This window comes from Rattus norvegicus, chromosome 13 (genome assembly GCF_021556685.1).
Source record: "Rattus norvegicus strain SHRSP/BbbUtx chromosome 13, alternate assembly SHRSP_T2T, whole genome shotgun sequence".
Classification (NCBI taxonomy): Eukaryota; Metazoa; Chordata; class Mammalia; order Rodentia; family Muridae; genus Rattus; species Rattus norvegicus.
Window position 1 is genome coordinate 106439594 of NC_141546.1, and position 27950 is coordinate 106467543.

Sequence of the window (27950 nt, forward strand, 5' to 3'; positions counted from 1 at the left end):
TACCTGTAAGTTGGGGTCAGTGATGGAAGACTCCCTGGAGGAAGGAGAACCAGTGCGTACCTGTGCATGTCTGTCTGTCTGTCTGTCTGTCTGTCTGTCTGTCTGTTTGTCTGTCTGTCTGTCTGTCTGTCTGTCTCTGTCTCTGTCTCTGTCTGTCTGTCTGTCTGTCTGTCTGTCTGTCTGTCTCTCTCTCTCTGTGTGTGTGTGTGTGTGTGTGTGTGTGTGTGTGTGTGTGTGTGTGTGATGTCGACCAGTCAGCTGTGCTTGAATCTGAGTGTGGCTGGCTTTCGGCAGCTCTAGCAATCCCAGGAAAACTTATGCTATCTCCTCCTCTCTGTCTAAATTCCCAAACCACACTGAAGTATTAAGAAATTATACACTGCATATCTGCCTAGCTTAGGGATCAGCCAGCTGTGGCCTGTAGATCAAAGCTGGTCTGAACTTGTTTTTATGTAGCCCAGGAGCTAAGAATGGATCTTCGTACTTTAAAGAGTTTAATAAACTCAAAAAAAAAATACTACTTTGTGATATTAGAAAATTACACAAAATTCAAATTCTGGTGTTTACAACAGAAGCTCTGTAAGGATGGAGGAATATCCCATCGTTTGTCTTCTGCCTGCAGTTGCTCTGGGGCTCTCAAGGCTGAGTGGAGATGCTGTGAAGTGCGTACAACCACGAAGGCTGAAGACACTGAGCATTTGGCTTTCCACAGACAACGCTTGCTGATCCCTGCCCTAACACAATGCTTTTCTTCATTTTTTTCCCCCACTTCCTTCCAGTCTTGAGCTAAAATGCACACTCGATTTATGTTGCTGCACACATTTTATATAGAGTGTCTTGCTGAGCCGTAAACCCTTTTCTGTAATAGTCACCGTAATTATAATTTTAATGAGCTTGTATTTGTATGGTGCTTTGAAATGTGGAAAGAATGCCTCATAACCATAATGGTGGTTTATCATCACCACCACCCACGTGAGAGGAGGGAGCACTCATTTCATGAACTTGCATAGCCATTAAGCCCTGCGAGGGGACCCCACCGAGCCAGCATAAAGCCAGGATTTCTGACCCAGATCCCTTCATGGTATTATTTTACTGATAACTGTATAATTTTTCCACAAGTTAATACATCTTATATTAATGTTTTCTCTTCTCTTTGTGTATATATGTGGTATGTGTGTGTATGTGGTATGTGTGGTATGTGTGTGTATGTGGTATGTGTGGGTATGTGGTTTGTGTGGTATGTATGTATATGTGGTATGTGTGGGGGTGTGGGTATTTATGAATGTTCTTGCATGTGTGGGAGCATGTACATATGTGTGCACGTAGAAGCCTGAGGTTAATGGCACGAATCATCCTCAATCACTTTCCTGCCTTATTCACCAAGCCAAGGCTTCTCAATCGAACCTAGAACTTATCCATATGACTACTATTAGCAGCTAGTTTGTTCTGGGGACCCCCTGTCTCCCTGTTCTAAGGTCAGAAATAGGGGCAGGCCAGCATTACCACTGTATGGGGGGAAAAAAGGAAGGAGTATGGCTGCTCCTAGGCATGGTGGAGGAAAAGGTTTATTATGGATGCATGGGAGAGCATAGCCAGCGGCAGAAACATCTGGGAGGGGCCAAAGTGGTCATGACCCTAAGAGACATGAGATGGGGAGGGGAAGGGAGAGGGAAGGCAGAAGAACCAGGTGCAGCAGCCAGGAGGCCCAAGAGGGAGGGGCAACCAAATGTCTGAATTAGATAGGTCAGGGCAGCCCAGCCCCTGTGCTGGAGAAGTTTAGTGTAGGGGGTGGGGTACAGCAGTCATAACCTGTAACAGGTAGGGACTAAGGGATGCAGGGAGAACCTGGTGGCCATTTCTGCTTTGATGTGTTAAATTGGCACCACAGCCATTTGTCTCAGGTTTGAGACCTAATACCCACCTGGACTTTTATATGATTTCTGGGGATCAGAACCCAGGCTCTCACCTGTGCTGCAAGCCCTTTAACCTGCAGAGTTGTCACCCAGCAAGTCCTCTTTAATGAACAGTTCCTCGGTGGCGAGGAGGCTTCTCTTGGGCTGTCCTTTCTGATGGACAGAACGTCATCTGAGTGGCCGGCTGCATGGTTCATATTTTATTATTCTTTTGAAGGGATGACATGGACATTGGCTTTGCTCTGCTTTTCAGCAGTGACCAAGCAGTGTGGGTGGTATGAGGCTGAACTGTGAGTGGAAAGTCACTCCAGAGCAGGACCTTTACACCCAATCTCACCGTCAAGTGATGGAGTAGGTCCCAAAGAAGTTGTGGGACAGTGAGGACTCCATCCAGTCAGCTGGGCCACGGCTCAGGGGGTGTGTGCCTGACACTCAGAGCCAGCTAGCTGTGGTCAGTGGGATGAGCTTGCAAGCTGGCCAGGTGGAGACTGTAGCGTGCGTGGCCTGAGGGAAGCTGTCCTTGAAGGTGGGAGCAAACGTGTGGGACCATGAGTGAGGTGTGGCTAGACTGGTGAGAACTCTAGTTACCCTGACTGGAGCAGGTGGGGGTGTGGATAGGGAGGAGTAAAGGATTATCCATGTTGACCTCCCCCAAACCCCCGTGGAGATTGGGCAGGTGAGAATGGAGCCCTGCCTCTTTGTGGCTGCCATCAAATCCAGAGCAAGCACAGGGTGTCTTCATGGACAGTTAAGAGTTCCCAAACTTGGAGCAGCATAGCAACTGTCTGTCTAGTAGAGAAACAAGCAGAGAAGGATTTCTGATTCCAAAACCGGTTTCTGCCACTGGGCTTCCCTATGAAGGGGCAGATCGTCTTTCCCAAGACAGCAGGGGTGCCCCAGGTTTCCATGACACCAACCGTGTTCAGTCAGTCCCCAGAGAGCACACGCCTTTCCTCAGACTACCAGATTCGTGCCCTTATCTAGAGGGACTGTGAAGGCTGAACTTTGTACTGCGGTTCCTCCACGATATCTGTAGTCAGCTTATGAAGCTAGATGGGGCAACCCTCGTGAAGGAGATCTGCAAACTGTGAAGAGTGGGACAGATGCTGGCCACAGTACAGCTCCCGTGAGCTTGTTTGCATTCCACTGTGGGAAACAGGCAGTAAAGCAACCCTCTGCCCTGATTGTGCAAATGCAGGCACTGAGAGACTGGGACAGGACCAGTGGGGTCTTCTAGGCTGGCGGGTGGCTCTGTTTTCCATCAGGCTTTCTAGAAGAGCCTCTTTGGAGAAGATTAGCATTTGGGAAACAGTCTTGAGGTGAGCGGGGAATATCAGGCGTGAGCTCCCTGCATTACAGAAGCAAGCATGGAGGCCCCAGAGTGTTGGAAAAGCAGGACCCATTCAGTGACAGGAGTGTGAGTCACAGTAAGGCAGGAACGGGGGACAGTGACATTTAATTTTCATCCTGATGCTGTTGGGAGGCCTGGTGACTCCTCCCCACCATTCTTGCCCTCTGCCTCTCTGGTCTGCCACTTGCTCTGAGCTTCACCATTGCTGTTATCTTGGGCATGCTGCTACTCAACCTTTATCTTTTCTCTTTAAAGTCTCTAGCCCAAACTCATTATATAGCTGGGGGTGGTCTTGAACTTCTGATCCTCTTGCCTTTACCTTCCAAATGTTAGGATTACAGACATGGACCTCCACCATATCCAAGAAAAAAGTACTTACATTGCACGAAACTTCTTAATGCTGTGTTTTGCGTGCTAGCACTTCATGTGATAAGCATGACCTCTCTTAACTTCCACGACTCCTCCAATGTTGGAACTACTGTGATTCTCATTTTACAAAGAAGGAAAATGAGGCTCAGAAAGGTTAAAGGAAGAGCCAGGATGTGCTCTGGGTTCCAAACCCGGCACTGTGTATATACTTTAATAGAAGGCATGTGGGGGTGCAAGCCTGTGTTAGAGGCTCCAAGGGCTGGGCAGGGATGGTGGTGGTGGTTGGGGAGCACTGATTTGAGGTGAAGACTGCGCTCTGAGGGGCGGTGGTACAGGCCTGTGCAACAGGTGGACATCTGAAGGCCCTTGGGCCAACACTTAAAAGTGGGCTCAACTGGGGCCTCATGGTGCAGTTACTCCAGCTGGTCTGGAGGTTGAGGCAGGAGGATTTCAAGGTCAAGGACTTCCTGTCCTATAGAGCATGTTCGACACCCCCGACCCCCTGTCAGGCAACTTGGTAAGATGTTGTCTCAAGATACAAAATAAAACAGGGCTGAGAACAAAGCCCAATGATTGAACCTTTACCTGTCAAGTGGGCAACTAGGTAAGGCCTTGCGTTTGTTGACTAGTACTAAAGTTCATCTTGAAATGGGTAAAGTGTTTAATTTGAGGTATATTTTACCACAGTAGAATCAGTGCATTCTGGTTTCTTCTCATTTTCCACACATGTTAGGTTAAAGGGCAGCACATGAGAGTCAGGACCAGGGTTGGTGTCTGTCTGTTGTGTCTGTTCTGTCCCTAGAATGAGCCATTCACACACTCTGTTCCCTCCTCTTTCTAGTGACCTCTGGGTCCTTGGCAGTCCTAGAACCCCTGAATCCTGGCGAGTGGAGATCTGGCAAGGCCGATGGTTTCTTTTAGCCACTGCTCTTTAGTGGTGATGCCTGCTGTTTGCTCATCTGCAGCCTTTGCAGCCCTCTCCTCTGCATAAATCTGGGGTTGCTTCTGAGCCTCACCAGGAAGACCCCTTAAGTCCCTGTGTTAGTTATGGTTTCTATTGCTGTGCTGAAACACCATGACCAAAAGCAAGCAGGGGAGGAAAAGGTTTCTTTGGCTTACACTTCCACATTGTAATCCATCACTGAAGGGCGTTAGGACAGGAACTCAGACAGGACAGGAACCTGGAGGCAGGAATGGACACAAAGACCATGAAGAGGTGCTGCTTACAGCCTTGTTCCCCATGGCTTGCTCAGCCTACCTTCTTATAGAACCCAGGACTATATCTGAGAGTGGCACCACTCACAATCAGTTAAGAGCATGCCCTCAGGCTTGCCTACAGTCCGATCTTAAGGAGGCATTTTCTCAGGTGAAGCTCCCTCCTCGCAGATGACTTTAGCTGTGTCAAGATGACATGAGCTCTCCAGCACAGTCATTGTATAGCATAAGTGTATCATGACTTCAGAAGACACATGGATGACCCCATTGTTTCCGCCAACACTTGCTCTGGACAGTGCATATCAGCCTTCAAAGTGTCCTGTGGGACATTTTCTTGTGCCCTCGTGACTGTGCTGAGAGCCAGGTGAGAAGTGACAGGTGGCACTTCCATTGCTAATCACTATAAACCTTACAAGCAACCAGGGTTTCCCTTGGAAGATGAATGGATGTACCCTGCTACCTACAAACAATGGAATGTTATCCAGCGTCATGAAGTCATGAAAAGACACAGGGAAACCTTGAGATTTGTTACTTAGGAATGAACTCAGCTGTCCATGGTTACATGCTAGCTGATCCAGGATAGGACATTCTGGAAAGGACAAAACCAGGGCAGTGGTAATAGAGCCATACCAAAGGTTGTGTATGGTTGAGGACAGAGAGCAGAGTTTTAGATGGTTGCCTGATTTGGACCGGTCTCTTCTCTGAGCGGCAGTGACCCCCATCTAGGGTCAGGTTGAAACTCTGGGGAGTCTTTGAGTGTTCTATAATAGCTACCCTGAAAGCTAAATCTGACCCTACTGTCTCTTGGGCCTAGTATATGCAGGGAAACCCAATCTACTGAGTGATGGCTGGTATCTGTACTTGACTACCGGAGACCTCAGAATTGTGTTTTTTCCAAAAACCTCTGAAAGGAGCTGCCATTTTTCTTCAGAATATTCCCATGGAGACTTATACTCAGAGGTTAGAGGGCTGTAGACTAGAGCCCTGTATGTGTTGGTTCTTTCAGGGAATGAAAATGGTGGACTGGTTCTTACCCAGCATTCCCCTGTGATGATAAACTGGTTCTTACCCAGCATTCCCCTGTGATGGTAGACTGGTTCTTACCCAGCATTCCCCTGTGATGATAAACTGGTTCTTACCCAGCATTCCCCTGTGATGGTAGACTGATTCTTACCCAGAATTCCCCTGTGATGGCAGAGTGATTCTTACCCAGCATTTCCAAGCTGTAGGAGGAGGAATGGCCCCTGAGATCCTGAGGGGCATCAATGAAGATTACTCAACATTAAAACCAAGAATGAAAAATCAGAAGAAACCTTGGGTACTGAGAGCCCCTGTTGTCCCTTGCCTTTCTGGAGCCTTCCTGGAGTAGGCCCGTACCTATGGAGGCCTTTCCCTGGGGGGACAAGCTCCATCTAAGGCTGGCATCTTGTCTAGTGTTTTTCTTCTTTCACCCTGAGACTGCTGTGAAATTCTAGTTTCTTGGAGACCATTGCTTGAGAAGATTGATAGCCAAGGAGGGGACACAGTGTCTCTCTAGAGTGTCTTCCTTTCTGCCAGGATGGTTCCATCAGCCTTGCAGCTACACCCTCACAGACTCAGCCCAGGGGCTCAGGCTGCTGGCCTCCACTTGGCAGTACCACACTCCTGCCTTACATTCCAGGGACCCATTCACCCATCTAAACCAGAGGCTGGGATCCTCCCCTTGACTGCCCATCCCCCAGGGAACCTGATGTTGGCAGGAGGCCACCTGATTGGGAGCTCCGGTCTTTCTGTCTGCACCTTGATCTTTGGTCAGGATGAGACTGACTGGAGTGGCTTGTGTACAGACAGGGCACGTGTGGGATTTTTGGATCTTAAGAGGCCATGTGGGGAATGGACTTTTTTTTTGTTTGTTTTTTGTTTTTTGATTTTTTTTTGTATATAAAGAGCTCTAGCCAGGACAGTGATAAGGGACCAGTGTTCTCCTCTGGTCACAGTCCTGGGGACATCTTAGGACACTCACTTGGCTTTTCCCCCACACCAGACTCTGACCTGTGTGATCCCCGAGATTTAAATCAAATCAGTCCAAAGCAAACCAAAGCTGTAGCTAGCGCTGCTGTAGAGTCCGGGCTTCAGGGCACAGTGTGGCCGCGCTGCTTCCTCTGAGCTGAGGGAGAGAAAACGTTCTAGGCCACTTGAATTCGTCTCTCTTTTGTGGAAGAAGAAAACTGAATTTAGTATTCCGAGCGATGGATGGACATGTTACTTGATAAAACCAGAATTTCTGTCCTCCTTTTTCTTTTCTTTTTGGTCAACAACCAAGAGTTTATTTCTGGTATCTCCAGAAGAGGAATCTTGATGGTGTAAATTCACGAGGGAGCATACAGTTTGCTTAATGCCTCTGAGTAAGCGCAGGGGACGTCTGCAGTCTTTGCACTGATTTCTAATCTTCCTCCAATGACTGTTTTCTACAGAGACAGATGTGCCTTTTGGGCAACATTAGTGGATTAAAGAAATGAAGGGTGCAGGCAGTCCCAGTTTTGGTTAAAAAGCTCCCATTGGACTCGGTAACAGCATCCTTTCCCCAAATATGGCCAGCTGACCTGCTACATGAGCTAGGAGTAATCCCCTGTGTGCACAGCCTTGTGCCTCCTGCTGACTCCACCACAGTTTGCCCCCCATGCAGCTTAAGTTCTGTTTGCTCTGGGCTTGGTCTCAGGCTGTGTGAGGGCAGGGGATGAGGGTGTCCTGTTTGCCTATCATTTCTCAGTTCGGGATGTGTCTTCTTCTCCCAGGTTTCAGGAAATAACCACTGGATTAAATTAAACGTGGCTGAAGTACAATGTTGAAATGAGTAAGGGGAGGCAGATTAAATTTCAGCTTCAGAGAGCAACTTCCAATGAAACCTGGTAAAACCAATTTACCCCATTATCAGCAGAAATGGCTCTGAGTTCTCAGGGTATGGGACATTCTTAAAGTCATTTTTTAAAAGACAACACACACACAGGCAGTTGCTGTTAATAAAGTAGTAAATCTTTGTAAAGCCTGCATTTGGCAGCCTTCCCCAGAGGAGAGCCAGTGGGAGCTGGTGTATGTGGTTCATACTTGCTTATAGCATGTGTGTGGTCTTCGGTCCTTGGCTGTGTTGCAGCGTTCGTGCCCCATATCCAGCAACTTGGGAGGTAGAGGCAGGAGGAGGATCAGGAGTTCGTATCACCAATGACTACATACTGAGTTCAAGGCCAGTCTCTGTTACATGAGATGGGAATAAGAGGGTTGGGGAGAGGGAGACCTCTAGTGGAAATGTTGTGTCTGTATGAAATTATAAATACAGGCACACACACACACACACACACACACACACACACACACACACACACAGAGAGACAGAGACAGAGAGACAGAGAGACAGAGAGAGACAGAGAGATGGGTTGTGTCAAACTGACTCACATGGTCACAGAGGCTGAGCAGGACCACAGTGGTGGCTGCTTGTGAAGCTGGTGTATGACTTCATCTAAGAGGTCAGAAGCCTGAGAGACCCACGATATAACCGCAACTCCCTCACCTTGAAACCAAAGGCCTGAGGGACCTCACCCATGGTCCCAAGTGCAAATTTGAGTCAAAGGTTAAAGATCATTGGTCCAAGCCTTAAAGTGGCATCAGACAGCACACTGGCTTGGGAGGGAGTTGCTACAGGGAAGGAAGTCTCCTTCCTTTCTTCCTGTTTGATTTTTTTATTCATTCGGGTTGCTTGGTCCTTTGGTTGGCAATTCCCAGAGTCTGAGCAGGTCTCTGTCACTCAGTTCTCTGGCCCACACACCTATCTTCTCTGTAAACACTCAGACACATCCAGATGGGTACTTTGTACATCCTCAATCTCTCAACGTGACCCCCCGACACCAGCATCTCAATCCTTTTGGCTACCCTAGGTTCAGTATTACCACAGTGTAGGTCTCCACTCAGTTACACCGAAGAGTGTCTGTGAGGTGCTGGGACTCTGAAGGGAGGAGATTGAAGGTGGCGTCTGTGTGCTGGTCACTACTTTGCATTCACATGTTTGTCTGAAGAGTAGGTCTATGATGAACTTGGAAGGTCTCAGGAATCCTGTGATGTCCTCAGTGCCTGGAGGACTAATGGAAATTATGTCTCTCATTGGCGCTGTCCTTCCAGACACAAGGACACGTCAGTCTACAGCAGAGCAGCAGAGTGTGACGTGCCCTTCACACCTCAGGGTGCTTTGCCGTTACCTCTGTCTGGAACTTGTTTCTCTTAGACAACCTCATGGCTCTCACCCTGTCTCCCCTGGCCCTTGCCTCGATGCCACAGTCTCCTGAGTGGCATTGGCTGGCCACCTTCCTACTTCTTCTGTGCCTGCTCTTTTAGCATTCTATCATCAAGAAGCTCTGACTTTAGAGTTTTGTCCTATTATCTGCCTCTCTTAATTAAAAATTCTAGGAGAGTAAAGGTCTGGGTTTGGTTCGTCACTGGTCTGTCTCCAGTGCTTGAATTAGGAGTAGGAACCCTTTAAGTGTTTGTTAAGCTTGGTGTGGTACAGACCTCTCACCCTATCTATTTGGGGGACTGAGGCAGAAAGATTCCAAGTTGGATGCTTCTCTGACCTGCAGAATAAGTTCAAGGCCAGCCTGGACAGTGTGGTGAGATTCCATCTCAAGACAGAAGTGAAAGGAAGCTGAGGTGTGGGGCACTAACGGCACCACCCTGCTCAGCCTGAAGCTCCTCCCATCCCTCAAATCTGTTTGAAGAATGATTGAAATGCCATTCGTGGGGCCTGGAGGAAGACACAGTCGCCTGGGGGAGGCAGTAGTTATTGTTTTGAGTGCTAAGTCACTCTTGTTTGGAAAGATGCAAATGTGGAGCTTAGAACTCGCTGTTCTTAACCTCAGAGTGTGAGGGAAAAGAACAGAGAAAACCAGTGCTGATAGAAAGCTGGGTGAGCAGGTGCCGGGCAGACACAGTCCATCGATGCAAGCCTTAGATCTCACCACATGAAGGTGTGGAAGCATGAGATGGAAAAGGATGCAGGCCAAGGGGTCTCCGAGCAATGAGGGTAGAAGATGATAACAAAAATGATGTTTATATTTCTAATTTGCCATGGCTACCACCGTGTTCCCAAGCAGATATGGGAGTCTGGTGGAACTATCTGGAAAGAAAAAAGGCATTTCAGTAGTGCACTGTGACTTTAGTGTCTCTAGCTCTGTCAGAAAAAAAAAATTATAGAAGAGACAATTGGTGAGTCTAGTTAGATGAGAAGCCAGGGGGCTGGAGAGGTGGCTCAGTGGGTAAGAGAGATGGATGCACAAACATAAGGCCCCGAGTTCGAATCCCAGCGCTCACATGGAGAGCACCAGGCATGCATGACTGCACCCACCCGTAACCCGCCCAGGAGGGTCACTGTCGCTTCCTGCCTGCTAGTCTTGCTCCAGCTTTAGTAAGAGACCCTGTCTCAATGGAGTAAAGCAGAGAGTGGTGAAAAAACAGGATACCTGATTCCCTCCTGTGGCCTCAGCAGGCACTACACATGTGTATAACATTCTCCTATACACACACACTCACACACACATACTCACATACACATACACTCGCACCTACATCTAATTAGATGAGGAGCTAGGGGCTAGAGAAATGGCTCAGTGGGCAAGAGAGATTGCCGCACAAACAAGGCTCCAAGTTTGGATCCCAGCACTCACATGAAGAGCGCGCACACACACACTCACACACACACATACACACATTCTTGCACATACTCTCAGACACATACACAATTCTTGCACACACATACACACACATCTCTATCACAATACACTCTTTCTCTCTCACACACACATACATTCTTGCACATACTCTCAGACACACAATTCTTGCACACACACATTCTTGCACACACACATACACACACATCTCTATCACACATACACTCTTTCTCTCACACACACACATACTCTCATCCACTACACACACACACACATACACTCACTCATATACTCATACTAGGTGAGGTAAGACCAATCTAACAGATGGTTTGTTTCGGCTGCCCACTTAAGTAAATCTCGAAAACTTGCACACTGTAGACCGTCCATCTCAGTCCACATTCATCAGTGATATCACAGAGGAGCCACAGAGATTTCCAGCCTCCTGTCAAGGATGAGCTCAGTAGCTTCTGTTCTTGCTGCTCTGTTCTTCTTGACCCACCTAGAAACTCCCAGCTCCTCCTAATGCCAAGATTCCATAAAGCACCCAGGAAACCCTTCCAAGGTGAGATGGTTTTACGCTGCAAGGAGTCTCTGGAGTAGCCTGGTTCCTTAGCATGTGGCCCTGACAGGTTTTGATGTACATAAATGAAAAGAAGTTTGGAGTGTTCTGTTTTGTTTATCCCATGAACTAAGCTACAGGAAAGTAGCAATGTGGGGGAGCCAAACTCATAATGCCAGGGTTCCAGCTGCTAATGTGATAAAAGAGAATTTGCACAGCCTCTGAGCAGTGGCATGCCGCTGCTGTGGAGAGACACGGCAGTGATGTTCCATACTTTCCTTAAGAAAGGAGGAGAAAACCTCCCCTGACCTCAGACTCCTCCTGAGCACATGCTGTGTGCTACACTTGCTGTGGTGTCTTAGATTCCGAAATGGGGGCTGACACCATTCAACCCACTTGCTTCTAATATGCATGATAGATTACTCCTATATTCAGGAAGATGTACTTCCTGGTGACGTTTTGGGAAGTGAGGACCTTATCACAGGAAGTCGTGTCTAGTGGTAATGGACACAGAGCACTCTGGACTTGTGGAGAAGTTAGGGATGCGGTCTGACTTAGGGTCATCATGGAAGCCTCACGGTGGCGTCAGTGACAAGCAGAAGGATGATCAGATTACCAGATGGTGAGTTATAGGTCAGGCCTACTGGGCTGAGAGGTCAGTCCGAGGAGACATATATATCTACCTACCATCCATGTGACTGTGAAGAGGATAGCTAGAGGATAGCTTGGCCTCTGAGAGCTGGGTGAATGTATTGTGGTGGCCATTGTGATAGAAGAGGAAGGGGCAGGAATGTGGAAGATGGATGAGAAAGATGGTGCAGTCCCTGGTGGCCCTGGAAGTCCCTGCAGGCCCTGGAAGATGCCCATGGTGGAGGCAGAGGTGTGGGATGGTTAAAGGGAAGGGCCAAGGAGAGGCAAACTGCCTTTGGGGGCTTTCTGGGCAACCTAGTGTTGTTCTGAGCAGTATGTGAACCAGGAAAAATGAGAAGGCAGTTTTGCCCTGGAAAACATGCTTTTCTCTGAACTGGGACCTTCAGGAGGAGGTGGGACGTGGGTGGCTGCGTACATGGTGTTTGATTTCTGACTCATTCCAAAGACTCCTTTGCCTCCCAAAATAATCCCCTTCGTGGCAGCTGCAGATGCCGTTCACTCTAGCTGGAAGCTGGTTACCCTCAGTTAGGGTGCAGAGAGGGATCCCTGTGGAGAGAGATCTCCCCTTACCCTATCAGCTGGCTGCATCCAAGTGTGAGGGCTGTGCCCACTCTTCCTATGTGGTAGGGTCGATCACAGCAGAGGGAGGGGGACACTGAGAACTCCATGCTGATGATGAGCTTCGCTGATAGACAAGAACCATCAGATCTGTTGCAGGTTCTGTGGCTTAGACGCCTGTTTCTTTGTCCTGCTATTTATTCACTTCCTGGTACTGCAAGTCAAAGTTAGGCTTCCACACAAGGCGGTGTGTACGGCATCTTGATTAACTTTAATTGCATATGTTTTTTTCTTAACAAAGTAATGATGATGACAGATATTAGGTAAATAGACATTTATAGCAATATAGGTAAAAATAGAACAAAAACAGCCCGTGGTTCCTGATCGCTTTGTGATACACACATATTTATTTGCTTATGTGCAATGTAGCATGTTTACATAATTCATTGCCACATGAAATAAATATGCTACGATTCAAATATTTCATATTATGTAATATGAAATATTATACAACCCTCGAAAGTTTTCTTAAAATAACTAATGATGTGGAAACATATAAATTTGTTGGTTTCGTGTGTAATAACTCTCCTTGCTTTGTTTTATTTTCAAGCAAGTCCTAAAACACCAAATAGAAACCTCCATTCCGTATAGAGTTCTGATTTTGAAGGACTGGAGAGAAGGCTGATCAGTTAAGAGCTTTTATTGCTCCTATAGGGGATAAGGTCTGGTTCCCAGCATGCACTTGGCAGCGCCTCTAACCCCAGTTGCAGGGGCCCTACACTGCCCTCTGGCTTCTACAGTCACCAGGCAAGCACATGCTGCACATACGTAACTGCAGCTAGGACACTCGTACACATAACATTGAAATAAACAACATTCTTCCAAAAAGCACTCTTAATTTTGACTTTTTCAAAGGGTTGTATAATATTGCATGTCACGGACGCATACACGACGCTTAACCTAATGGCAATGGTGGGGCTGAGGGGCGGGGCCTCTGCTTTGTTCTTTTTCTCTGATTCCGTGTCCATTCTGTTCTAGGGCATCAGCAGCCTGTTCAGTTCTCTGAAAGTCGTGCGGCTGCTCCGTCTCGGACGAGTGGCCCGCAAGCTGGACCATTATATCGAGTACGGAGCGGCGGTACTGGTCCTGCTGGTGTGCGTGTTCGGGCTGGCTGCCCACTGGATGGCCTGCATCTGGTACAGCATTGGGGACTATGAGATCTTTGATGAAGACACCAAGACCATCCGTAACAACAGCTGGCTCTACCAACTGGCATTGGACATTGGCACTCCATACCAGTTTAATGGGTCTGGTTCGGGGAAGTGGGAAGGCGGGCCAAGCAAGAACTCCGTATACATTTCCTCGCTGTACTTCACCATGACAAGTCTCACCAGTGTGGGCTTTGGTAACATCGCCCCATCCACAGACATCGAGAAGATCTTCGCCGTAGCCATCATGATGATTGGCTGTGAGTATGGCGCTCAGGGTGGGACAGGACAGGACGATCAGGAACTCAAGGCCATCTTGCCCTGACAGCCAGGCCTACTGCAGACTGAAGGTGGTGCAGGGTTACTCTACTAGTAGGATCAAGGGATGATTGCTTGAAATGACCAACAGACATGTCTTCTCCTGAAGGCTAGCTTTATGGTTTTCCTGGTTATTAAATCTGCTCATGCTGGTTGAAGAACAAATTTAAGAAGTGTGAAGAGGACTGGGGATGTAGCTCAATTGGTAAAGTGCTTGCCTAACATGCAGATAGCCCTGGGTTCTATCCCCAGCTCTGTACAAACTGGGTGTGGTGGATCATGTGGTGATCTCAGCACTCAGGGAGCCCAAGGTCATCATTAGCTAGATAGTAAGTTCTAGGCCAGCCTGGGTTCATGAGATGCCTTTAATAGAAAAAGGGGTGGGGGAGAGAGGAAGAGAGGAAGAGAGGAAGAGAGGAGATAGAGACAACTATTACTTTTTAGTGCCTTCACAAGTCTGCTTTCTATGTGTATCCGGACATCTGGATACTGATTTTTTACAAAGTTTGAAAGACTGTTTCATATACAGTTTGCTAAGAGTACTGAGCTGCAGGGGTCTTCCCATGACCAGTTGAGTTTTAGAGCAGTGAGTGTAGTGTTTCGATTGCACAGTGAAACAGTCACAGCAGAGACAGACAACCCTCTTCTCCGCAGCCTTCCTCACCTTGTTCCCAATGAGATACTTAAGTGAATGCTCGGCAGGCATCTGACGGTGATGTGAGGTGTGTTGGTTTAAACATAGGTTAGATCCGTGTAGTCCAGCCTGGCGTGAGAACTAAGACTGTCTGCCAGAGGAGCTCAGGGCAGCTTGGTCATCGTGTCAGCTGCATGTTAGAGCGAACGCACTGCTGAAGTTGTGTGTTTTATGAACTATTCTGTTCCAGTTACTTTTCAAGCTTTCCTAGGGGAGAAATTATTTTTCTAGGAGAACTCTCTGAATCACCACTTTCTTCTTTCCATGTTCTTCCTTCCTTGACCCCTTCACCCTGGTTTCCTTCTGGAAGGCCAGTTCTTGCTAGGTAGCCCAGGATAACCTGTTACTCTATCCTAGGCCAGCTTCAAACTCCTGCCAGCCCTCTTGATTCAGCCTACGTGAGTGCTATGACTTTAGAGATTATAGATCTGAGATATGATCATTCCCAACTGAGATGAATACTTTTCTGTCTGCCTCTTGGTAGAGAAATCCCCATGCTCAATACATAACATTCTACTAGCAACACACACACACACACATACACACATACACACACACACAGAGAGACAGACAGAGACAGAGAGAGAGACAGAGAGAAACAGAGAGACAGAGAGACAGAGACAGACAGAGAGAGACACAGAGAGAAACAGAGAGACAGAGACAGAGACAGAAAGAGACAGAGAGAGACAGAAAGACAGAGAGTGAGAGACAGAGACAGCAAGAGACAGAAAGAGACACAGAGACAGAGATACAGAGACATAAAGAGAGAGAAATAGAGTAATGAGATACTGTTCCTGCACTGAATATCTCCCTAGTTCTTGAGGCAAGGGCTGACACCCAAGCCATTTTACCACTGACAACTGTGCAGTTGTTGCTGTAGAAGAGTCCAGAAAGTGCCTTTGGCTGATGTCACTGACCTCCCTTCATCCCAGGAAACCTCAGTAGGGAGGGTCCCAGCCTGACCCTCGTGGTTTGTGTGCATGCTGCCACGGCATCCATTGTACTGTGTTGGTACTTCATGGGACAGGCCACTCTGATCACTCAGGGCTTCCTCCTCAAGGTGACATTGGCAAATGACCTGTTGAAGAACCCGGAGAAGCCCGAGGCTTCAGGTAGGCACTGCGCCTACTTGTTGAGAGTTCCCAGCTCTGGGGTCATCTTTGTTACCCCACATTGTCATACAGTGTGTTTGCCACCCCCTTCTTGTAGCTCCCTCCTCCTGCCGGACACTGGCAGATTCCTGCATTTTAGCGGATGCGTCTAGAGGGGTAATTTATTCCGAGAACTGGGTGCTTCAGGAGCTGGTGCTTTTGCTCCTTATTTTAAAATGGGTTTTAATAGAGATGATTGCCTGGCCATGGGAAGCCATGAGAAGGATCTGTGGGTGGCTAATTGCTTCAGTTTAACTAGAACTTGGGGTGCTTTCTCATGTCTCAGGCAAGGATTTAAGAGCTTTTCTCTTCTAGAAGGGTTTTAGCTTCAGCTTCACTGCTTTCTAGTCAGGGCTTGCAACTTAAAAACAAAACAAAACTTCAGTGCTGGGGCTTGAATTTAGCACCTTTCACATGCTTTCACCTTTCATTGCTTTCACCTTTCACCTTTCACCTTTCATATCCACCCCCACCACTTAGCCACTTCTACCCTTCTTTCAGAATTTTTATAGGTGTAGAATAATCAAGTGGATATACTATGCATAGGGCCAGACTTCCCTTCTGGGGAGATGAACTCCAGATTATACCCATCACCGGGACTTTGCTAAGAGTGTGCAGCTAGAAATGGACCCATTTCATGGTCTCCAAAGGCTTTCAGGGCTTCTTGTAGCTTCTTAGCCCAAAAGAAATGCAATGAAGGCAAGCGTTTCTCTTTTCCCAAACTATTCTCCCTTGAGAGTGTTATTTCCTAGTATCCGGGGAGGCCTCGTCATTTCCACGACTTGCATGATTCTGTCTTCTCGGAGTCCCAGTAACTGAAGAGTAATGCTCAGGCCGGTTCCTATGTGTGGTGAAGCATGTGGACTGTCGGGCTAAGTGCTCCTGTTTAGCTCTCTGCAGAGCTCTTGTGAATGCAGACGCTATGCTGACCACACCCTCATGGTCTGCAGCTTACTCTGCCTGTTATTCGGTAAGGAAAGGTGGGCTCAGAGAAGTTTCCTCACCTTCTCAAGAATATGGGGCTGGAGGGCAGGATGGAGAAGGTTCGACAGTCTGTCACCTGTGAGGATAATGGAGCCATACTCTTGGTGTGGGCCACCTGCACAGATTCCCCATGCTCGGTCACTGACAGGTGCAAAATCCCTTCTGTAAACCTGAGCAGGCCGCCCGTGCCTGTTGTGGAAATCCTTGTTTGTTCTTTAATTTAAGAACACAGTTATGCTCCAGACTCAGGACTAACTGTTTTCCAGCAACTTGTCACTTTTGGTTACTGCTGTGACATATGTCTGACAAATTCTTGTGTTAACGAGAAAGGCTGTGCCCCATGGGTAATGCTGGTAGTCAGCCCTGCAAACCCACTTCCAGAACCACCTTCCTTGAGAATGTCTGTCGGTGTTATGTTTATGGCTTTCCCCCTTGCTCTCTCTGTGCACATGTGTGTACTCTTGTGCTCCTTCTGTACCATTCCTGGGATCAGACTTAACACCAGGACTTAGAGATCTAGCAGCAAGAGCCTGGGCGTATCCTGGGAACTCTGTGCTGCCTCCCTCCCAGGCTACCTGACAATCCTTACAGTGAGGAACAAGACTCAAGTTTTTTCCCCCTTTGTGTTCAGTTTTTCATGTCATAGGGTGGCATTTCCCAGCTCTCCTGTGGTGATGTGTTAGCTGTCCTATCGGTGATGTGTGCTTTCTGTGGCTTCTGGTGTCAGCTCCGAACGCCTCATTACAACTTGCTTATTCCCTAGAGAATGCCAGGAAACAGGGGAAAAGCATTTGCAAGCTAGTCTGCTTTCCTCCGTTCAAACAGAATATCCCAGTAGGAGCACGTGAACACCGAGCCTGTCTTCAGTGGGCTGGCTTTAGATCTAAGTTGTAGCCAGCCCTTGCCCTGGCTTCCCTGTCAGCACAAGCCAGTGACAGGAGCCTAGAGTTGGAGTTCTTACTGTGGCTGATGCATACTGCAGCATTTGAGGGATCCCTAAGGAAGGAAGATGTGTATGACCACAGTGATTTATCTCAGCCTTAGGTTGGGTCCTGGTCCTGCCTTGGATGGCTCTCAGGGAGGATTTGATGGTGAAGAGGCAGTTGCCGTTTTCTAAATATGTTCTTGTACTTTTCCGTTTCTCCCATAATGTCACTACTGTCAGTCTGTCAGTTTAAGTAAGCCGCACTCACCCTTCGTGTCTGGTGATGGCAGGAGATCCAGGCAGCACACTCCAACCCTGGCTGGGCTCTGGTGCTCAGGGACTTTTGTGAACATCCGCAGCCCTCTGTAGACCCTTCTTTCACTCTCCTGCTGGCCCTGAGTCTGTCTAGATAAATCAGTGCTTTTCAATGTTCCCCAAGGCTTGGCACTTCCATACAGCAGTGAGCCCACTCAGGGTGGGCTGCTTTGTATCACTTCCTGGTTTTTCTAAAATAATATGGTCACAACTCTCAGTAAGAACTTAGAGGTAGGAGGGAGAGTATCTTAGTCAGGGTTTCTATTCCTGCACAAACATCATGACCAAGAAGCAAGCTGGGGAGGAAAGGGTTTATCCAGCTTACACTTCCACATTGCTGTTCATCACCAAAGTAAGTCAGGACTGGAACTCACGCAGGTCAGGAAGCAGGAGCTGATGCAGAGGCCGTGCAGGCTTACTTACTGGCTTGCTTCCCCTGGTTTGCTCCACTTGCTCTCTTATAGAACCCAAGACCACCAGCCCAGAGATGGCACCACCCACAATGGGCTGGGTTCTCCCCCACTTGATCACTAGTTGAGAAAATGTCTTACAGCTGGGTTTCATGAAGGCTTTTCCTCAACGGAGGCTCCTTTCTCTGTGATAATTCCAGCTTGTGTCAAGTTGACACACAAAACCAGCCAGTACAGAGAGGAAAGATACTCTTAGATGACTTTAATTAACCATAGACTCTCAGTAAATATGGACTTGTTTATTCTGAACAGTTAAAGCTTTGGGTAGGGGTCTTCAATTCTATTAAGAAAGTTTATTACTTATGGCACACTGATGCTGCTATTGGGTAGAGTCCCAGAGCGTGTTTCTTAAAAGTTCAGACTTCACCTGGCTTCCTCACAGACACCAAGAGACCAGCTTCTTTTCCATGTCCATGTGTCACATCTGTGTTGGGATCCCATGTGACTCTTTGAGCTTCACCCATATTTCCCTCCCCCCTAGAAAACAGGAAGAGGGAGATGGAAAAGGCCAGCCATGCGCCTCTCTTTTGAGAACAAGACTAGGAACTTATGCATATTCATTTTCTTCATATCCCATTGGCTGGGATTTGATAACCTAGCCAACGTGTAGCTGCAAGGGAGTCTGAGAAATGTAGTCTTACTTCAATCATTGGTTTGAGGGGGAAAGCAAAATTTTGAGTTTTGCTGGGGAGAGGGGCTCTGATCCAAGTGTGAGCTCTGCTCTGTGGTTTGGTTTCATAGTTTTGGTGAGAGTGAAGGGTTGCCCTTGGCTCTGCCTCCACCGGACAGCAGGAATATGGCATGATGAAATGTGACGGCCGTGTGAAGAAGGCGAGAGTTTTCCCTCCGGAGGCCAAGACTTTCAGTGTCATTAGCCAAGGCTGCCTCTTCCTCTTCCCACTTAATTTTGTGTTTCCTGTTCTTAGAGAAAATAAAGCAGTAAATTGCTGCTCTGTCTGAGGCGCTCGGGATGCTATTTAATTTCATTTTTGGTTTATGTTTATTTTGGGAAGTGGGGCAGTGCTCAGAATTCTCCGGGAGAAATAAGCACTCATTTATCATTTATTCTTAGATGTCTTTTCTAGCCAGGGAATGAGCTGCTTTTTCTCGGGAACTCGATTCACCCCCACCTATCGCCTACAGCCCTGGGCATCTCCACCTGTGGCATAGCCTGGAACTACCACCTGCCCCTCTCTTCCTTTGTTCTTCTCTTAGAGAACACAAGCACCACTCTCTCCCACCCTGTCCCCACCACACTGGCTGTGCTCTTTAGGGCCAGGGGTGCTTTCAGAGTGCTTATTTGCTTTCACACCGGACCTGTCTCTGAACATGCTCCTGACCATCTCGGTATCTTTCTCATTTTGCTGTGGATTTTGTTCAGCTCCAGGAAGACTCTTGGTTTCTAGAGGGCAGGACCTGTGTGTCTCTCTGTGCTCCCTCTTTTCCTCTTCGCTGGAGTTGGGGAAAGAGTGTCAGATCCAACCAGGTCTGGCTGTCAGAAGAATGGAGTGGCATATAGGGACTGCGCAGAGGTCCCACTAGGTGCCAGCAGTAGGAGCTCTTCCCGATCCCCTTCCCCTGTCTTGTAGCTCATTGAGGAATTCAAATGATGCCCCCAGCCTCATTAGTCCTTTGGGTGTGGTTTTATGTAAGAGAATTTGAAATTGCCTTGCCTGTAGTGTATAGTCCTAAAAACAGGTTTTTAAGTGAAAGCATCCCTGGCTGTGAGTTTTCTAAATACAAACAAACCCCCTTCAAGAGACAAATTGGCCGGAAGTTAAGGGAAGCTGTTGGTGTGATTGGAGAGGCCTCTCAGATATCACTGCCCAGGCTTGACTGGCAGCATCCTGATTGGGCAAGACAAAGGACTGTTGCCGTAGTAATAAAAGATAGGCGAGCCGGATTCCCTCGCTCACCGCTCCACATTGGGCCCCTGGTACTCTCGGACCCAGGCGGTCGCTCCCTGGTGTTAGTTCTGGTACTGTAGGGCCATAAAGAACTAACATGGGGTTGGGGATTTAGCTCAGTGGTAGAGCGCTTGCCTAGGAAGCGCAAGGCCCTGGGTTCGGTCCTCAGCTCCGAAAAAAAGAACCCAAAAAGAAAAAAAAAAGAACTAACATTAATTTATCTCAGTGGCAGCTGGCTTCAGTGAGGCACCACGCCACGTTAGACTAGCTGTCTTCTGGCCCCAGCGGTCTCTCCACTCTCATTGGCCAGCCATAAAATCAAGACTCAACAAACTGTAACCCAACAATCAAATTTACACGTTAAATACTCAATCCACAATACATCCACAGAATAAACTCACTGACAATTAATAAAGATAGATACTGCCCACCTAGACAAGATAAAATTGACCCAGACCACCCTGCATCAGAATCTTCTTCATCTTGAATTTTCTTGCTCCTCTTCCTCCTCCCTCCTTCCTAAACTTTTCCCCACCTATCCTTCCTTCTCATCCAATGATAGGCTACGCCTTGTCCTGGACCCGCCTTGCTGCATAATGACTTCATCCTACCCATGATCAAGAGCAATAGGAGCTGCCAAGAGAGGGGGCAAGAACACAGAACACGCAGTGTAGCTATACACCCCTCAAACACGTCTCTTTCCTCTTCTGCGCATGCACTTGAAATAATTGCCCCAGGGCACAGCTTCGGAGGAGGCTCAACTGAATTTTGATCCTAGTTTCACCTGACAACAAAGTCTTTCTCTTTGTGTGTTGTTGCTTCCCTGACTGATTGTTTGGGATACAGCAAGGGAAAACATCCTTTGTGTTGTGTGTGTTGAGGGTATGCAGAGTTAAGAGCTGGGAGCTATGGGGGACAGCAGAGATGCTTTCTTGCAAGATATTTTTTTTTCTGGTTTGGGCTTATAATTATAATTAAAATGATCTGATTGCATGTATTGTGGGAGGACATTGGCCTTGATTGTAGCTGGTTGCTGCACCATGAAAAGAACTTACAGCAAACACTAGATATTAGGAAACTTGGATGGAATGAAAGCTAATGGAGGGATTCTCTCTGGCCTTACAGATGGGCACTGTTGTGTTTTTTAAAAAAGATAGAGAAGCCAGGAATATGTTTGTTGTAGGTTTGGTAAGGTGTGGGGTAGGAGGGTACCTCTGCGGGCCCACACTGAGGGATCCCTTTCCCCTGAGGGACCAGCCACATGATGGTATAGTATAGAATAGAGTTTATTCAGGCATGGGGAGGGGAGTTAAGAGAAAGGCAGAGAGAGGGGGTTGGGGGAGGTAGAGGAGTAGAGGCCAGCCATGAGCATGTGGGGAGAAAGGGGAGCAAGAGCAAGAGGGCAAGGGAGAGAGGGAGAGGCAAGCAGCTCCTTTGATAGTGAGTCAGGCCTACACTAAACACTAACAGGCACATTATCTGAGAAACTCCCTTATTTTTTTTAATGCAATTTATACTGAGATTGGAGTGGTAATATTGTTAGAATTCATTATTTAGCTTCCAGTATGCTTCTGTGCCTGTCTCCTTTGAAGCTCAAAGCATCTTGTAGAGAAGATAATGCTGCCTCTTTTATGGCTAAGGAGACAGTGGCGTTGCTTGCCATAGGTCACGCAGCTAGCAAGAAGGGAGATGGGCTCAGCAGTCCTGGGCAGTGGTGTGCTCCCTGTCTCTGAGTGCCATGGCAACCATTGGTTCTGGTAACTGCAGATGGTGCTGGTGGGCCAGCGGCTGATGCCTTCATGGATCTGATCGTGTCAAAGCACAGGCGATGGGTGTCGGTGGGTCAAGGGTGGTGACAGCCCCCTTTCCACCTGCAGCAGAGGATTTGACAAATGTCATTTCACACCTCCAGCTGCTATATGTCAAGTATTTATCATAGTTAGCAATGGATAGACTGACACATACGGGAGAAATCATACTGAGGAGAAAGGAGTTTTTTTCTTCTCTTTAAAACTGGTGAGAGACAACGGTCCACTAGAGAATGTTTCTGTAGACTCAGGAGTCATCATTTTCCCACCAGTCTAGGCGACTTCCCCAGTTCCCAATAAGAATGAGATGGCTCCAGAGAACGCAGCCACCATCCATTCCCTGCTTTCCTCTAAGCAGCAAGGAGAAAGCACTGGTGATCTGAGATGAGTTCTTGCCTCCTGGTTAGTCCCTCAGATCCTGTCCTGTGGTAGGCTCATGTTTGTGATCCACTTCTGTGTGCCAAGAGACCGGGGTTGCAACCCTTACCACAAGGCTGGTGTGCTGTGTGTTTTGAGCAGGCAGACTTCTGCCCTGAAGTCTTCTACTTAGACGGTGTCTGGGCTTCAGGAGAAGGTGTGTGTCTGGGCTGTAGGAGAAGGTGTCTGTCTGGGCTCGGCCTTTGACCTGGAGGATTCCTGTGGTTTATGTGGATTGTATAATTTAGTCTCAGAACAAAGATTCCACAGCCCCATCTGTTCCTCAGCTCATTCACAGACTGCCCACATCTCTGGGACAGTCCTCATTAGAGGAGACTGACTGGACAAGAGAGCCTTCTGAAAGCCACCTGCAGTGCCCACAAAGCCAGCCAAGCTGCATACATGCTGATGGAGGGTCAGAAGCCATGTTCTAAAGTCAGAGCTTAGAAAAACCTGAGGATCAAATCAGACAGTCGTGGAAGCAGATCCTGGCTCTGTTCTGGTACTTGGTAGGATGAAACCCTTGTATTCCCAAGCCTGCTTCTTCATCTGGAACTGCTGCAAACAGAATGGCAGCTTTAAGCCCAGGCTGATCCCTTCTAGAACTTGTGTTTCTGCCTGGTGCCCCAGCAGGAGCCACGGCTTGTGCATGTCAGTGGTGCTCTCTCTTCTTTACTGTGTCTGTTGATTTTAGTCAGTTGACATTTCTACCAGGGACTTTGGTGGGTGTCTTAGTTAGGGTTTTACGGCTGTGAACAGAAACGGTGACCAAGGCAAGTCTTATGAAGAGCAACATTTAAGAAGGCTAGCTTACAGGTTCAGAGGTTCAGTCCATTATCATCAAGGCGAGAACATGGCAGCATCCAGGCAGGCATGGTGCAGGAGGAGCTGAGAGTTCTACATCTTCGGAGTTCTGGAGGCTGCTAGCAGAATATTGACTTCCAGGCAGCTGGGATGAGGGTCTTAAAGCCCACACTCACAGTGACACACCTACTCCAACAAGGCCGCACTTCTAATAGTACTACTCCCTGGGCATGTAGAAACCATCACAGTGACTGTCAGCTAAGGGTTTAAAGGTAAGGAGGAGACGTGCTAGAAAAGATAGTGATGGGAATGTGGATTGCCCACCTTTTGTGTGAGAAGAGCTTAAAGGATGTTTATGTGGGGGATTCAATACAAGAGAATCTTCTGGTGAGGAGTGGACCAGGCAGGCACTGAGTGGACCAGCTCCAAGAATCCTCTGCTGACCTGACTGCAGTGTCTCGGAACTTTTTCCTTTCTTACCTGTCTTCACTATGGTCCTTCATGCACATGAAAAAGGGGTAATGCTAGCTCTTATCAGAGGCCTAGCTCTGAGTTATAGCTATGCAGTGACAAAGACAAACACTGCCTCAAGAAAACCAGGCAAGGAGTGGGGGCTGGAGAGAGCCCAAGAGGAAGGGCAATAGACTTTAGGGGAAGGCAAGCATGCAGGGAGTTACCTTGAGCTTTGCAGAGCATAGAGCTAACCTGGGCCAGGCTGACCCTTTATTTGTGCTAAAGGAAAGGATGGGGAGAGGATTGCAGAGACCTTGAGTAAGGGTGGCAGAGCCAAATCAGGGAAAGGAACCCCCCTTTTCTGATTAGAACTGGCATAATGGCAGCCCACACCCCTGACTTAGACAGCCCAGGTTTCCCACGGGTGAAATGGAATTACCCATTGGAGAAACTAAGGCACACTCTGAGGAGTCCCACAGACCAGCCCAGATGTGTAAGTTAGCAGAGAAGACAGTGCTGCAGAGGGGCACCGTGGCAGAGCTGCTGGGCAGAGACTGCCCACCAGGCCAGCTTGGATAGCCAGAGGCAGGAACAGAGGAAAGGCCAGGTGGAAGCCACAGGCTTTTCCTGGCTGGCTTTGGAGTCTGTCCCTCCCTCACGGGAAGCTCAGGTGTTTAATTACACCAAACTGTGATCACAAGCAAACACCAGAGGGCTTGGCTGGAACCCAAGAGTTTAGCAAGTGGAAGTGAGGCAGGGTTTCGGAGCACAGGGCTTTGTGAATGGGGCTCAGCGTCGGGTTCAGTTGTCCTTGCTTTCCTTTCTGCCCTCCCTCCTTCCCACGAATACAGATCAAACCCTTTCTGTGTGCCAGGCACTTAGACATGGTGTGAGGACACACGGACAGCCACTCCTCTTCTAGTGATGATGGACCAGAGCTGCAGTGGTGGTGTGGGCACTCACTAGCTTCAGGTTTATTTTGGATGCTGTCCTATTAACTATGTTCCCAGGATTCCCTTCTGCCATTGGCTTTTGGAACCAACCCCACAATGTGACATTTATTCAAATGTGACTCTCGAAGCCTTAACAATATTCATCTGGGAACACAGACATGAGCAGGGATGTAGTAAACAGCACAAAAATTCAAGTTTTCCTTTCTGTCATGTGCAGCAAGATTACTAGAATTCAACTCATATAAATTTTTAATTAAAATTTGTTTCAAGTGTATATGGGTACGTGTGTGTGAACATGTGTGTATGCATGTATGTCAGTTCACATGCATTGGCATGTGTATGGGTTCATATGCATAGGCATGTAGGTATATGTACATATGTAGGCATGTGTGTGTATGATTGTATGTGGCTACACATGCATGGGCATGTGGGTGGGTGTACATGTGTGGGCATGTGTGTGGGTGTATATGTGTGGGCATGTGTGTATGCATGTGTGGGCATGTGTGTGGGTGTACATGTGTGGGTATGTGTGTGGATATACATGTGTGGGCATGTGTGTATGCATGTGTGGGCATGTGTGTGGGTGTATATGTGTGGGCATGTGTGTATGCATGTGTGGGCATGTGTGTGGGTGCACATGTGTGTATGCATGTGTGTGGGTGCAAATATGTGTATGCATGTATGTGGGTGCATATGTATGGGCATGTGTGTATGCATGTGTGGGGGGCATATGTATGTTGGTGCACATGCATGTAGAGGTTCCAGGTTGATGCTGGGATTCATTTCCAACCGTTTGCAACCATATGCACAGAGGCAGGGTCTCTCAATCTACCCAGAACTCACCAACAGGTTAGTATAACTAGCCAGCTTTCTTTGGTGGATCTTCTGTCTTTGTGTTCCAAGATTAGAATTGCAAGACGGCCACCATACCTGTCCAGCATGTCCATGGGTTTTGGGGATGAACCCTGATCCTCAGTTTTGCACAGCAAACTCCACCTCAATTTTTAATTAAAAATATATAATCGGCTTACAAAATCATAAAAATACAGCCATGAGTTTCTATATAATATCCATCACACACATACAGTGTGTTACTTATCTCTTTATTTATATATTTACTTCTTTGCAGTACTAGGGAGTGAATACCTTTCACATCCTAGGTAAATGTTCTACCACTGAATCATCCCTAGCACAGTGTGCAATGCTTAAGTTAAGCTGAAGCTCCTCAGACATTCATATCGAGAACCTTCCAGTTCTTTTACCTTTCGGTGTGTATCCATTGTTGTCACTCGTGGTATAGCTCAGAGCTCCTGCCTCCCATCTGTGTCCAACCTCTCCGTTCCCCTTCTCCCTCTCTCCCTGGCTTCTGGAACCACAATTCTGGTCTTTATTTCTGGGAGAGCTACTCTTTTAGCTTCCAAATATGTGTGAGAACATGTGGTGTTTATCTTCCAGTGCCTGGCATATTTCACTCCACACAATGGCCTCCAGTTCCACCCGGGTTATTGCAAATAATGAGGAGGATGAAGCGTTTTATCTGGGGGTAGGGGGGAGGGCTTGCTACTGACTTTTTGTTAACCCGGGGTCCCCAGCACTGCCCATTGTTTCTGTGGGGGGTATTGTGGGAAGCTGTGCATATGTGTGTGCTGAGGGTGGGGGACAGGAACATGCATGCATTTGTGCACAAGTGTATGTGGAGGCCAGAGGCTGACATCAGGTTATCATGACTACCTTGATTGTTTCTAGAGGGGTGTGTGTGTGTGTGTGTGTGTGTGTGTGTGTGTGTGTGTGTGTGTGTGTTGGTGAGACAAGGTCCATCACTGAGCTTGGAGGAGCTCGCCAATTGGCTGGACTGACTGGCCTGTCTCTTGCACTCTAGAACTGGGGTACAGGCACATACTGCCACACCTTTATAGGAATGCTGGGAGTTTGAACTCAGGTCTGGTGTTTGTTTGGTAAGTGCTTTGTTTGAGCCCTTGCTGCAGCCCAAAGCAGCCTATTGTCTCGCCTGGTCGCCTCTCCTTTCCATCGCTGGCTATTCCTCCAATACTTCGTGGATCCTTGGCTGCAATGTGATTCTGTCATGGTGGGTGGATCTTCTGATGTTCTGTATCACCCACAGTGATGGAGAAGCATCCTGAGCTGTCCTGCTGAACTCTGGTTCTGGCACAGTCAGGGTCCCATGGTGTTGCCAGCGTTTGTTCCCTCACTGAGGCTTTCTTTCATCCCAGTCTCTTCCCGAGACCCTGCTTCAGTTGGGGCTGCAAGGCTCTGTGTTCCCTCTTCTCACAGGAGCTCAGTTATGGCAGCGTTCCTAGACAGGCTTGCTCTCTTCCATTCATGGAAGGCTGTGTGTCTGCCTTCCCTTGAACTGGCTTTTGGACTCAACTCCATGATCCCAGTAGACCAAGCCCTTGCCCAGTGGCCACAGCCTCATAGCTGTTGAGGAGGAGAGACTTACTCACCCTGTAGAGGTGTGACTGGGATGTGGCCATTACCCCACATCCCACTCAGCAGAGTGGTCTCAGGGTCTCTCATTAAATATACTCCAACTTTTTACCGGCACAGGCTTAGATGTGAATTTACCTTTATGATTCTGGACTGTCTGTGAGGCACGGTCACAGGCATTTCCTCCCAAGGTCTAGGTATCCAATCCACCCTTGGGCTGGGCTAGGGTGATCACCTCCCTAGCCTCAGTCAGCACTGAAGCTACATGCAGGTGGCCCCTTATTTAATCCCATCACACATCGGCTGAGGCACAGCTACCCGACCCCATCTTCCTCTCTGACCCACTTCAGAAGCTGTCAGGAGGGGAGAGGCATCACTGTGTCCATCCTTTTTTTTTTTTTTTTTGGTTCTTTTTTTCGGAGCTGGGGATCGAACCCAGGGCCTTGCGCTTCCTAGGCAAGCGCTCTACCACTGAGCTAAATCCCCAACCCCCACTGTGTCCATCCTTGAGAGTACTAGGGTGGATGTGTGAATGGAATACCTGTGTGCACTACTTTTTAAATTTACGCTCTGTGCGCATCATTCCCATGTAATAAAGGATTTATAAGGAACAGTTCTGGAAACCTTTTCATTTTTCTGGAGCATGTCTGGAAGCCAGGGGTGTCATGATTATGGAGTTATGTTATACCCTTCTCTCCAGTGGGTGCTCCCGGGAGTCAGAGGGTACTGACTAAACCTGGAGGTAGCCATGCTACAAGATGGTATCTAACTCCATAGCAGCCTGCCATC

The 27950-nt window shown here is 48.0% G+C and overlaps 1 protein-coding gene across 4 annotated transcripts in view; it reads left to right on the top strand.

Moving 5' to 3' along the window:
- Window positions 1-27950, top strand: part of Kcnh1 (potassium voltage-gated channel subfamily H member 1) — a 302521-nt gene that overhangs the window by 125151 nt on the left and 149420 nt on the right. For all 4 annotated transcript variants that reach the window (XR_015635384.1, XM_087581588.1, NM_031742.3 and 1 more), the window contains one exon: window positions 13345-13774. Coding sequence is in view for 3 of the 4 variants with exons in the window: in XM_087581588.1 (XP_087437714.1) it covers window positions 13345-13774 (430 nt within the window). In the remaining variant the exon portion in view is untranslated. The remainder of the gene's footprint in view (window positions 1-13344; window positions 13775-27950) is intronic.